The sequence below is a fragment of the Triturus cristatus genome, chromosome 9, assembly GCF_964204655.1.
Source record: "Triturus cristatus chromosome 9, aTriCri1.1, whole genome shotgun sequence".
In the NCBI taxonomy this organism is placed as follows: Eukaryota; Metazoa; Chordata; class Amphibia; order Caudata; family Salamandridae; genus Triturus; species Triturus cristatus.
The window spans coordinates 407,703,180-407,715,518 of NC_140592.1; the positions used below are offsets into that span (position 1 = coordinate 407,703,180).

Consider the following 12,339-nt stretch of genomic DNA (forward strand, 5'->3'; position numbering starts at 1 on the left):
ACTGCCACAGGTGGTGGCTCATGTGAGTTTCACGCTAATGTTCCTACCTGCACCTCTGAATGTATTTTTGATGCATCATGTGTTTTCTTTTATGACACCGCTGAATGTAGTTTCTGCCTCATGTGTTTTCTTTCAGAGCACCGCTGAATGTTTCATGCATCATGTGTTCACCATGTTCTGCACCTCTGAATGTTTTATGCATCATGTGTAATATGTGTTTTCCCATCCAGGTATTGTGATACTTAGGTGGTTGTGTTCCCCTGGTACCGGTGGTACTAGGGAGGTTCTGAGTCCCTGCGTGATAGTCTCCTAAAGTGGTTAGGGTTGCGTAGGTGGTATGTTCTTGTTACCAGTAAGTACTGGTTGTGTGATATATATGTTATTTTTGTGCTACAGTAATTTTATATTTGGTGCCAAGTGCTAAATATCTAAAAGTGCTAATTCTTGACAGTGGTCCATGTGGCCCTGTCCCCTGTATCTATAATCCCTTGTAAATTCTGCCCGTGCCTGTTGGCACATTGTAAAGTGTGTGTTCTTATCTAATGTGTTGTGTATAATACAAAGGTTATTTTTATAGAATACCTTGTGTGGAGTTTCCTTTGTGGTGGGCCTTGGGTGTTGTTGCTGGGTGCGCGCGCAAACGCTTTACACATTGCCTCAGAGATAAGCCTGACTGCTCGGGCCAAGCTTCCAAGGGGGTGAGCAGGGGTTATCTTTGGCGTGTAACTTCCTTGCCCTGACTAGAGTGGTGGTTTCTGCCTGGCTTTGGCGCAAGCCCTAGCCAACCAGAAATCCCCAGTTCTAACACCAGGCTTACATCATTGTTCCGAATTATGGAAAGTAATTCACAGGTATGACATCATGCCTACGAAATGTGGTTTCATAGGAATGTGAACAAACTGCAGCCAAGTAAGTAATATAATAATAATTCCATATAGTTTATATTTTAGATGCCCATTCTTTGCTTTTTAGGTTGTTGGTTGGGAAAGCCTTCAGTGCTAAGGAGGCTTTCTAAAATATGCATCAACGGACTAATTAAAGCACCTTTTAATTATAGTTTTATAGTTTCCTTTTCTTCAGTATAGCAGAATCAATTATGTATATTTTTTCACACACAACTGCCAAATCATTGCCAACTCCAATACCAGTGGTCTACTGTCTGCCTGACCAGGTTCTTTTGTATTGGGCCACCATACCCACCTGCAGCTGGAGTTTTATTAACAATTCTAACTGTATGAATCAAAAACTTCATCTAAAAAGGACAATTTCAAAATGGTGGTCTACCAGAAGCACGAATATCTTAGGACCCTTTGTGTGCTCGAGCTTATTTCAGTCAGCCACAATATGATATGACTATATAGTTGGATGGGCATTTCTACTATATACAAAAAAGAAGTGGAATTAGGACTTTGAGCCAACCCTTGTAGTGCAGCCAGTTTACCCTGAAGAAGCACCAATTTATTGAATAAGTTGTAAAACTTGTTGTCAGATTTGTAATTTGCAGGTGTGGACATATAAAGTCTGATATTTTGAATAAAATAAACTATAAAACTATTCAAAGGAGCTGCACTTTGTTGTTTGTTACCAGTAGGTGGCAGTGCTCCAAATGACTATTTGTTAAGGAATACATTCTTAGTAGTTGTCTGCATTCAAGAATATGTTCTTATTTAAAAAACGGTCCTTTTTATCTTCCAGGGTGGCCAAAGCTCCATCTGCAGGTGTGGCACCAGGATTCTTTTGGCAGAAATGAACTGTACGGCTATGGCTTCTGCCATGTGCCCTCCAGCCCCGGCTGCCATGATGTGGAGTGTGTGACCTGGCGTCCGCTGGGCTCCTGGCAGGAACAGATCTCTCAGCTCTTTGTGGGAGGTGGACCACAACTCAAAACAAGTGACCTGATCTACAGTGGAGCTGACCGTTTCCGGCTGCAAACCACTGCTATGGGCAAGGTGCACCTCCAGCTAGGCGTAATTCTGCGCAATTTTGATCGATATGGAGTGGAATTCTAAAGACAAGATATCATGCGCAGCCTGTGAAGGCTCAACAATATGCCAATTTGGCTCTTATCAAAAGGCCAATTAATTCTCTAACACACAATTCCTGTCAATCAGGAGCATATGCAGTGGGCATGAGAGGAAGTGCAGCTTCTGCATACTTTTAGGTTTGTTGTCTCTGATATCGGCTACTGCTGCAGTTTTTATCATCACACAACTTACTCAATAAGGGGGCACATCATGTTTGTGAACTTTAAAAGGCATCTGTCTCAGAAAGCCATAACGGGGAGGGGGAAACACCACAACCAAGTTCTCTCTAGTGTGTGCTCATTCACAAGCCAAGTATCTAACATGTTCAGCCTCCCCTGACACTGAAAGTTGATCTTGTAGATCTGTTGCCAAGCTAACCTGTATGACTGAATGTTTTACAGTGGACTTTTTCCATAATTCAGCCTTGCAATATACCCTGCTCCTAGATTTCTGCTATAATTAAGCCTCTCCATTAGCTGTTCAAACAAAAAGAGTTGCAGCCTGACTGGTTCTGCTGCCTCCCAGATTCCTAAGTTGTCTATCGACTTTTACAGAAGATTATTGAAAAGTTCTGCTTGTCCCATTTCTGGTGAATTCCCTATTTTACAACTATATATTTATAAATATGAGTGAGAACGGTTTTGACAATCAGCTTAAGTTATCGAGGAGCCCTGAACTTAACATTTTTCAAGCTATATACATAGTGAGTTGATTAAAGTGTGTGTGTGTGTGTGTATGTGTGTACCTGTACGTACTTCCACAGCTTTGCTTCATAAAGACATCTATAAAACTGAGTCTTAATTAATTTAGCAGCTAAAGTGCATACTTTAGTTGATTGACTCAGCACCCATCTGCAAAGAAAACGAAGTACGGTGTTGGATGGAAACAATGGTGACCACCCTCCTTTTTCCAATTTTTCGACCACTAAGTTGGCATAATAAAACTGTAGATTGGTCGAACAACATGGTTCACTACTTGATTGCACTTCTAAAAGAAATTCAGAAAGTAACTTTGCCTACTGCGTAACAACTTCCTACACATTCAGTGTAAGCACTACTAAAAATAGTGAAACTTGACGTTACAAACTGATAGATTTATTTTTCTAAACCAAACAAAATGCACACGAGATCAAGAATATTCTTGGCAATCCATCTGATTCTAGAGGCTGGGGTGTGATGAGCGCAGAATTAAGAATGTGAAAATAGGTTATTGATCATGCTTTTGAGACTATAGAATTCAGTTTGAAAAAATAGTCTTACTGTTATAGCCTGCTTGTTTCACATTCTCATTCTCAACGTTTTGAGTACTCTTCAACTAGTGGTGGGTCTGTTAACTGTTTCATAAGCTGTTAAACAATTTTTCGTTCCATAACACACAGATGTACCATATGCTGTACATCCCTTTTCTTGGGCATATGCCAGCTTTTGCCAGGTTGTTTTTCCGCTGAAGTTCAGAATTCTTTTATGCTCAGTGTTTTTTTTTTTCTTTTTTCAGCCATCCCTTCCTCCCCCCTTATTGGGCCCCTTTCCCATACAGTTTTGGATCTTTCATTCCGTAACACCACAGCTTTAAGCCATGCATACCATTAATCTGTCGCAAGAGCTGCATCTCTTGTTTGAAGACTTTGCAACGCCTGCATTGTGTGTGCTACAACCAGTATGAGGTCCTTCCAGAATACCTTGACTTTTGTGCAACGTATGTGTGGATTGATCATAGTGCCTTGGCCTCTAGATATAGTTTCACTCACCCTTCTTACCAGTGATTAGCAAGTCAGTCTGCCCTGGACATTCTCCTTCTCCCACTGCCAAGATGGAAGCACTGAATAAGAGGAAAGTCTTTTATCCTAAGGTGGCAGTATGTCTGTTTCGGCTAGATCTAGTTAAGGCCCAGGAGCCAACAGCCCTCCAAAGACCAAACCCTTTTATGCCCTGGAGATTCCTCTGCATGGTCAGGTGGAACCCAACTTCTGGTCTGAGCTTGGAGGTCCCAAGCTTTTTTGTACTACAGGATTTAACCTTTTTCTCAGAGTGAGGTACTTTGTGCTTATTGCACCAACATATCAGCATATATTCCTGCCTGGATGCCTGCCGGCATACCAAGTTTCACTTCTTTCCCTGGTGCAAATTTCTGCAGTCATTGTTTTAGTTCTGACACAATCAAAGAGGTTCATCACCTGATTCCTCTTCTTTTATATGGTTTAGTCCAGCTCCTGCGCTCTGCATGCCCCTTGCCTCCTGACCTCCCCAAACATAGTTACAAAAAGAAGCAGAGGCACTATGCTCTGTGAGAAACTCTCCGTTCAGTCAGCCAAAACAGCAGACTTGTTGAGCCGTATCCTCAACACTATTGGTACATCAGACCCAATAGCACATAATAATGGTACTGTATATGCTGATCCAAGTTTTGGAAAAGCATAGCTTGCAATTTGCCTCTCTGGAACAATCATAGGACCTGGGCTCTCGGTCTCTGGTACTAGTGGTCAATTTCCTCCAGACCGACTCTTTTGAGGATTCTTCTTTAGTTGTCTGCCCTATCACCTTTCACTCTCCCACCACTTAGGAAGGTGCATCTCATGGTGGACAAGTTACTAATTTCACACTTAAGACTGGGAGCAGCAGGGTATGGCATCTGTCCCTCGCAAGTATCCCATTAGACTCAACTGCAGACCCTACCTGTTTGCTGCCCTCCAGGCTAAACTTGTACTCCTTCATTTTTCTTGAATGTGAATAATGAAAATGTCATTGCATTCTCTTCTCGCCTTCTGTGGTAATGCACCTCCCACCAACACTGGTATAGCTTTCACCTACCCTGGTGCAGGTATTGCTAACCTCTGTGAACTTCCCAGTAGAAAAGTATAACCGCGGCCAAGGCTTTCTGTCCTCCCAGTTAAGGCATCAGCTAGACCGTGGTCTACTTATTTCTCAGATCTAAATCTGGTTCCAAAGGCTTGTAGTAAAACGGGCTTCTGATGGATACCTCCAACTGCAGATTCTTCACCTTTAGAGAAACCCCAGGCATCAGACTGTATCCAGAGAATTTCTACAGCAGTATTTATGCCAGTTAGCATGCAACATATATAAGCCACCGTTGCCTACTAATGTCAGTTCTTTTCTTACTGGATGTGCTATGGAAAAATTTCTTAACTGAAAACTACAGTCTTTAAGGCAGGCCAGGACTACTGGAAGCGTATTTCTGTCATGGATCACCCCGAGGTGTGCCTGGGCTCTGGGCGTATTGTGAGTCATATGACCAATGCAACCAAAGGCAATTCGAAACTGGGAGGCAAAAATGTACATCTCAAAACATGAAAAGACATTGTGGTCTTCATACAAATCCTGCTCCCAAGTCTGGGCCAGGTCCAGTTAATGAGACAGTTTTCATGACCGCTCCACTTCCTGTTCATAATCTTAGAGTAAGTTGAAGTCCAAGTACAAACGCAAGCACAAAAAGGCAAATTGAAAATTGCCCCCATTCCCACACCCTGGTTTCAAAGAGAAGGTGCAAGGACATCAAGATTTAGGTCACAGTCCAATTAGGACACCAGCCATGGAGTTGATAACCTCAGTTGGTCCGGATGCAACCTAGTTTCCCAAGCTGTTGTAGACCCCACAGCAAGTTGAGGCATTCAAGGAGGTTATGCTGCAAATCGTTAGTGTATTTCTTGCGCCCTTTGGGCCCTACAGAGCCACAGGGGACTCCAGTCAGGCTACTGCTGGTAGGTCCTCCTTCTGGGATTTCCTGGCATCAGGCCCTTGCCTACGCCTCCACTCTGCCCTGGCTTCCACACTGGTCCCTTCTGCCCAGAAGCCTTTGCCGTCTCAACCGGTTCCAGTTGAACTGGTGCCAACACCCATGTCAGACCTTGAATCGACATCGGTCTGAGGTCAACTGATGTTAAAATACAAAATAAAGCTCAACTATTTATCATGCTTCCTGATTCTAACCTGATGCCTCTACTGCAACATCATTATCAACAAACACTCCACTCCCTTTTTGACTCTTATCCTATATCAGAGCAGAGAGCACCCCAAGCTACTGATGATGAGGAGGAGGAGCAGTAGGAGGAGGTTTTGTGTCCCTCTCAGTATACAGATGATGCCTTCTACCTTGACTTAAAAAACTCCAGTGGGGTTGACACGTCCCTTGAAACAGCTTGACTTGCCACCTGGACCACAAGCGGAGGAAAGTGTCCTGTTTGCAGGGGTAGTTCAAAGAACAGCTGAAGTACTAGAATTGCAGTTGCTCTTCAGGAGATTCACCAACCTGGTCTGGCGACATCGCAGTCTTTGCTCCCATTCATTGACCTCCTGCATGGATGCCTTGATAGCTATGTGGTCAAACATGTTCTTGTCCAGCTGTTAGGGATACTATTCACATGCCTTATGGGAAGTGGCCAGCAAGATTTTGCCAGATGTCCTAGAAGATTTTAGGGGCTACGTGGCTCAGACGATACATGATGGGCAGGATGTGCCAAATACGTCATCCGAGCAGGCTTAGGCATCATGCATTACATTGGTAGAGCAGATGGTACTAGCATTGTGCTCTGCAGGCATTCCTGAATAAAGTTGACCGGACTTTCTGATGGTGTGGCGGGATTGCTGATGGACATGTCCTTTGAAAGGGTGCAGACTCTTCAGCGAGAATGCAACTCCATGGCTGCACGGTTTAAAGACAGAGCCAAAGTGCATTCTTGAGGCATTTGACTCCTGCAAAACCATTTGTCCATCAGTTCTGTAAATTTAGGAGCTACTCTAGTAGTTAGCTTAGAGGCAATGGCAACCTTCCAGTCAGTGATGCCACAGACATCCCAGTTCAAAGATGCATCACCAGCAGACATTGCAAAGGCCAGCAGAGGCCCAGTCCTCCAACTCCTCTTCCCCTGCTACAGCAGTCACTAGGACACTTTAGTTTGCCCTCTGCGGTTCACACCCAACCAATGGGTGGCAGTGATCAGTTTTTCTTCTCTGGTTGGTGATCCCCCACGTCTGACATTGGTCTTACAGATTGTCCTAAAGGGCTACACCCTGCCTTTCATTTCCTCTCCACTTGCACATTCCTCCTGCATTAGAATGAGTTTCGGATGAGCATATCTGTCCAGCTGCAGGAGGTATACCGCTTACCCCCAAGGATGCCATTGAAAGGGTATCAGACTGAGAGATGCAAGGATTGTTATTCATGCTGCTTCCTTGTCCTGAAAAAGTCGGGGTCCTCAAGTCCATCATGGACAACAAATGCCTGAACTCCTTCCTGCAGAAGAACAAATTCATAGTGCACACCTTGGCTTAGATCCGGTCTGCTCTTAATGCTGTACTTCGACTTCCAGGATATGTATTTTCTTATATCTGTCCTGCAGTTCCACAGGCATTACTTGTGGTTCAATGTGGGCCAGGGAAATATGCTGTGTTCCTCTTTGGCCTCACCTCAGGTGTTCAGGTGGAGGTTGGAAGTTTCCTTATTCTTATACTTTGACGACTGGCTGCTGGCAACGGACTTGCCACAGTCAGTCGTAGACCACCTCCGGACAACGACAGAACTCCATCATTAGGTTTCACCATGGATGAACAGAAGTCACATCTGTTTACATCACAGAGGAAATGGAAAAAGACTCCTGTACGCCTTCTTGCCACTTTCTCCTGTCCAGAGCTCTTTAGAAGTTCAGGAATGACGGTGCCATAATTATCCTAATTGTCCTAGATTGGGCCTGGAGAGTATGGTATCTGGAACTCCTGAGCATGAGCTTCTGGTCTCCGATCAAGCTATCACTCCGCTTTTCCCTGCTGCTTCAGCAATAGGCCAAGGTCCGTCATTCAGATCTCCACAACTTACATGTCCATACCTGGAAGATGAGTGGCAACAGTTGACTGTTTGAGTTGCCGTCTGAGGTTGTGGATGTCCTCCTTGCTGTCAGGTACCATTCCACGAAAACTGTGTATGCTGGGTGCTAGGATAAGTTCACCACCTGATGTAGTGCCTGGGACATTGGCCCCTTAAATCAAACTGTCAGGTGTTCTCTTGTTTGATCTGTCTTTAGCACAGAGAGGCCTTACAGTGGACTCTGTAAAAAGCTATTTGTTGGCCCTCTTGGCTTTTCTATGTTTGCCAGACCAATTTTCCTTGCTGTATTCACCAGTTGTGATACTGTTCATTAATGGTTTGACACAAATATGCCTCCTAAACGGTTTGCAGTGTCCAAGTGGAACCGTAACGTGATCTTGATCTTATGTGTACTTCTTTAAAACCTTTACATAGTTGCTTCTCTAGAACAGTTTTTTCCCCTTGCAATTATGGCAGCCTTCGTGCAAGCAAACTGCAGGCCCTTTCAGTGCTGCCACCATCTTCTTCCCAGACCAAGTAGTGCTGAGGGCTCTGCCAGCCTTTTTACCTATGGTTATAACTTCCTTCCACAATGGGCAGTCAGTTACTCTAAAAGCATCCTTTGCTGCACATCACCCCTTGAAAGAGAGGCTCCACTGGTTGGACCTCAGGCCCATTTAGTGGATGATTTTCAATGCGAAGTAAGGAATGCTGGCGGGCAGAGGACCCTGTTGAGTTGACTAGTCCTTTGTATCAACATATGCTATGCACTGGCTAAAAAACAGTACCACAAGGGTTTGTCAGTCCAACCCAGCAAGCATTACAACAGTAATGTCATGAGTGGTGCCTGTTCTTGACATTGCCAAGCTAAATTATTGGCGTCGATACATATGCTCACAAAGCAGTACTACCTTGTCAGCCAGGTCCGGAAAGAAGCCTGTATGCTCCTTCAGACCTGCAGGACGTTTTGATCCACCTTTGGAAAGTCCGGTTTTGGTATCTATTCTTATGGTGAGGAATATGTGGTTAGAAGTAGCCATCAGAAGAACAAGTTACTTACCTTTTGTATCTTTATTTCTGATGGCTACTCTAACTGAAGATTGTTCACTGCCTCCAACCTCCCAGTTCTTTGGAGTGCTGTCTTTGACATTTAAATAGGTCCCAAGCTAGAGACTGCCACTCTTTTACCAGCATTAGTTCCACGTCAGATGATGTAGAAAGGAAAAGAGACAAGACGCGAATATCTGTGCACAGGTGTGGTGCTTACAAGCTGCACTTCTGTGGCTGTAATGAATGAATGTGCAGCCAAACCACCCACAGGTGTGCGGGAGCACTGCTGTTGAAATTCTCTTTATCCAGGCACATATTTGGGGATATTCTAAAGATGAAGAGTCTGTGCGTTGCTACAGGTGGTGATATCCAGAGTTGTGAGGACTTTCACAGATTACACCATGGTTCTCTTACTCTTGTGAAAAACAAGTCCTAAACTCCCTGCATCTGTACTGACTGGCGGTGAATCTGTGGCCATGGGTGTTTTTCCACACTGCGATTGTTAACACCCAAGCCGGAATCCCCACTTCATAGAAGGGTGACACCCAATAGGAAGTCCTCCATGTCATCTTTGAGACCTCTGGTCACCAGTCAATAGACCCCCCTTTGTCTGCCTCTTGAAATCCCGAAGTGACCTGCTCTCCTAGAAGGGTATCTCCAAGAGCTACCCATAAACCTATGAGGCCTGGGTGTTAATGCCAAATTGAAACAATGGTCCGCGTAGGTATCTCTTAAACTATTGAAAATCATTTAGATGGGCAAATAGCCAACCACAATTAATGCTCCTAATCTCACCCAAAAAAATGATTAGAATAATTCTATCGTACACAAACATAGGAAGTAAGATATAAAAACATTTTACAAACACTAAATCAAATCAAATCAAGTGCATAGTGTCGCTACTGACCACAGAACAATACAAGAAGAAAATAATATATTAAACACATTCTTGTGATTCTCATAACAGAGTTCTCAGAAATATTCCATATGCATTATCACTGTATCACGTTGGTATGTTTGTTATATTTTTCGACGATGTTTTGACCTGGCAAGGAATAACCATTTCTTATCAGGACATAAATGTTAAGGGAACTATCTGGAAAAGAAGTGAGTGAGGATTAGTAAAAAACAAAACAATGCAGTGGTTTGATTCACTAAAGAGACCAAAAGGGCAATAAATACTACCTTGCAACCTGAATGGTGAAGACTTTGCACTACATGTAAGTTACCTTTGTGAATCGGGCCCTTATTTTAAAATTTTTTGACACATGTTCAAGTCACAGCATTTGGTAAATCTGTGCCAATAAAGTTGGTAATGGGAGCCATCATATGAACTAAAAATAGCATAGGCCCCATAAAGGTAACTTTGTCGTACTTAACTTTTCTGTTAACCTGAGGAAAGGTGACCATCTGAATTATGACACCTGCGTAGACTGAAATCCTGTCTCCTATATACCTTGGATGATATTTAAGGTGCTGTGCGCTGCTCTTTCCTCAGACCTCGTTTGCCTGTTCTTCTTTGCACATGTAAGCCTCCTAAAAAAGAACATATCTTGTATGTGCACACTTGGCATCATTCAAGACTCAGCTCTGTATGACCATATAGTGTGAGAGGATCAGTGTCTGCCTTGAAATGCTGTGCCCTAGGAACCCTGACTTCCATTCCACCACAACATTAGTAGTCTCTCTATTAAATGTTAGCCATGTTCATCGTTTTAGAATTAAAAGTGGGAATGGTATGCAGTGCGCATTCTGAAGAGGAAAATTGGCTTTGCTGTGTTATGATTGTACTTGTTTCTATTCTAAACTAGAGTGATTGCAATTTTGCTCTTCTCTCTTAGCTCTGCTGTGATTATGTTATAATCATACTACTAGGTTGCAAATGTTTCCCATTGTACATATTTTTTGTGTATTGATTCTGTGTATATATTTTTTACTATTTTAATAAATACATTTTATAATGAAAATCGTATGACTTTCCTTCTACAAAATTCCCTTTTAAACACTTGAAGAGCCTTGCACAGTTTATCAGTACAATTGGCAACTATGGATTATATGTATGTGTTTGATAACGTGTGGCTGTAGATACACACTCTTAGAATAAGGCTGCAATCTAGTGTTGGGATCGGAAGTCTTTCGAGTCACAAGGTATAGTGACTCAATTTCTTGCTTACAGTGCACATGGTCCACAACTCCATTGTTCGATTGTTTTTTTCTGCCGTCTGGGTCGGACGTGTGTTCCCCTGCTCCGTCTCAGTACCGTTTTCTCTACTTAGTAGGCCTTAACGTTGGTAGTGCATCAATCTCACTTTAACATCTTAATTGGTCGCTCATAGACACCGACTTGTTCCAGCAGAGCGAGGCTCTGAGGGCCTTTGCCCCTTCTGGGCAAAAGTCTTCTTTTCAACGTCCCGTCCATGCCATGTGCAGACGATAATGGAACAGACGCCATTTTGATTCTGCCTACGCTGCCAAGCCAAGTTCCCACTCACTGACCAACATCTGCTGTCTTGTGCCTTTCATTGGACCATCATGTAGATACTTGTGAGGCATGCCAATCATTTTGATCCAAAAAGAAGCTGGGAGATTGGCGCATATGAAAAGCAGAGAGGTCCCGTTGCAACATCGGATGGATTCACAACATCTTTGGGGCCGAAGACTATCAACAGCACGCCCAAGTCCATGTGTTGGCAGTGGATGAAGGGACCTTCTCTCAGGAAGACCACTCAGGACCCTAGCGTGAGATCCAAGACTTACCTGCAGGACAATCTGTGAGGACTGCACCCCCAGTCCTCACCCGCACTCAGCCACACTCTCCAATAAACATTCAAAAAGGTCAACTTTCAGATCGAATAAAGTCTTTCCACGGGCCACCACGGCACACGGGCAGCACCCAACTGCTACAGCAGACACGCCCAGCTCAGCGTCTAAAGACTAGAGAAAGGCTTCCGTTCACAATTCCTCGAGCCAAGACTTTTAAGTTGGAAATTCTGGCACCAAAGCACCACATATATACAGTTTCCAAATCGAGCACTTCAGCACCGAAAATATCCACACTGAATCCTTCCGCATCGAAAGTATTGTGGAACCAAAAAAACATTGCATCGTAAAACACAAAGACAACACTGAAACTGTGGAACTTGTACTACAACAATTACAGGACCATTTGGATTTGAGGCAAAAACGACTCCTCATCCATCCAAACACTGGTTGCATTTTAACAACGCCCCCTGAAACTAAAGACAAGCCTGTCAAAAGACATTTAAGCTTAGAGGAGGCAAGACAACCACCATGCCCCCAACGCACACCAAAAGATGGACAAGGCCACTAGCCCACCACCTGCTACTCCATCAATACCACTACGGTAGTTCCACAACCATTTTCACCACCACATTTACCTCCTGCAGACACACACACTACTCGCCATAGGGGTCCATACATTCCTTCCCTG

The 12,339-nt window shown here is 43.7% G+C and overlaps 1 protein-coding gene across 1 annotated transcript in view; it reads left to right on the top strand.

Annotated features, from left to right (window-relative positions):
- Nucleotides 1–10,855, top strand: part of B9D2 (B9 domain containing 2) — a 117,768-nt gene extending 106,913 nt beyond the window's left edge. The window contains exon 4 of the mRNA XM_085625279.1: nucleotides 1,696–10,855. Within this exon, the coding sequence (XP_085481405.1) occupies nucleotides 1,696–2,009 (314 nt within the window). The 3' untranslated portion in view covers nucleotides 2,010–10,855. The remainder of the gene's footprint in view (nucleotides 1–1,695) is intronic.
- Nucleotides 10,856–12,339: the final 1,484 nt, after the last annotated feature.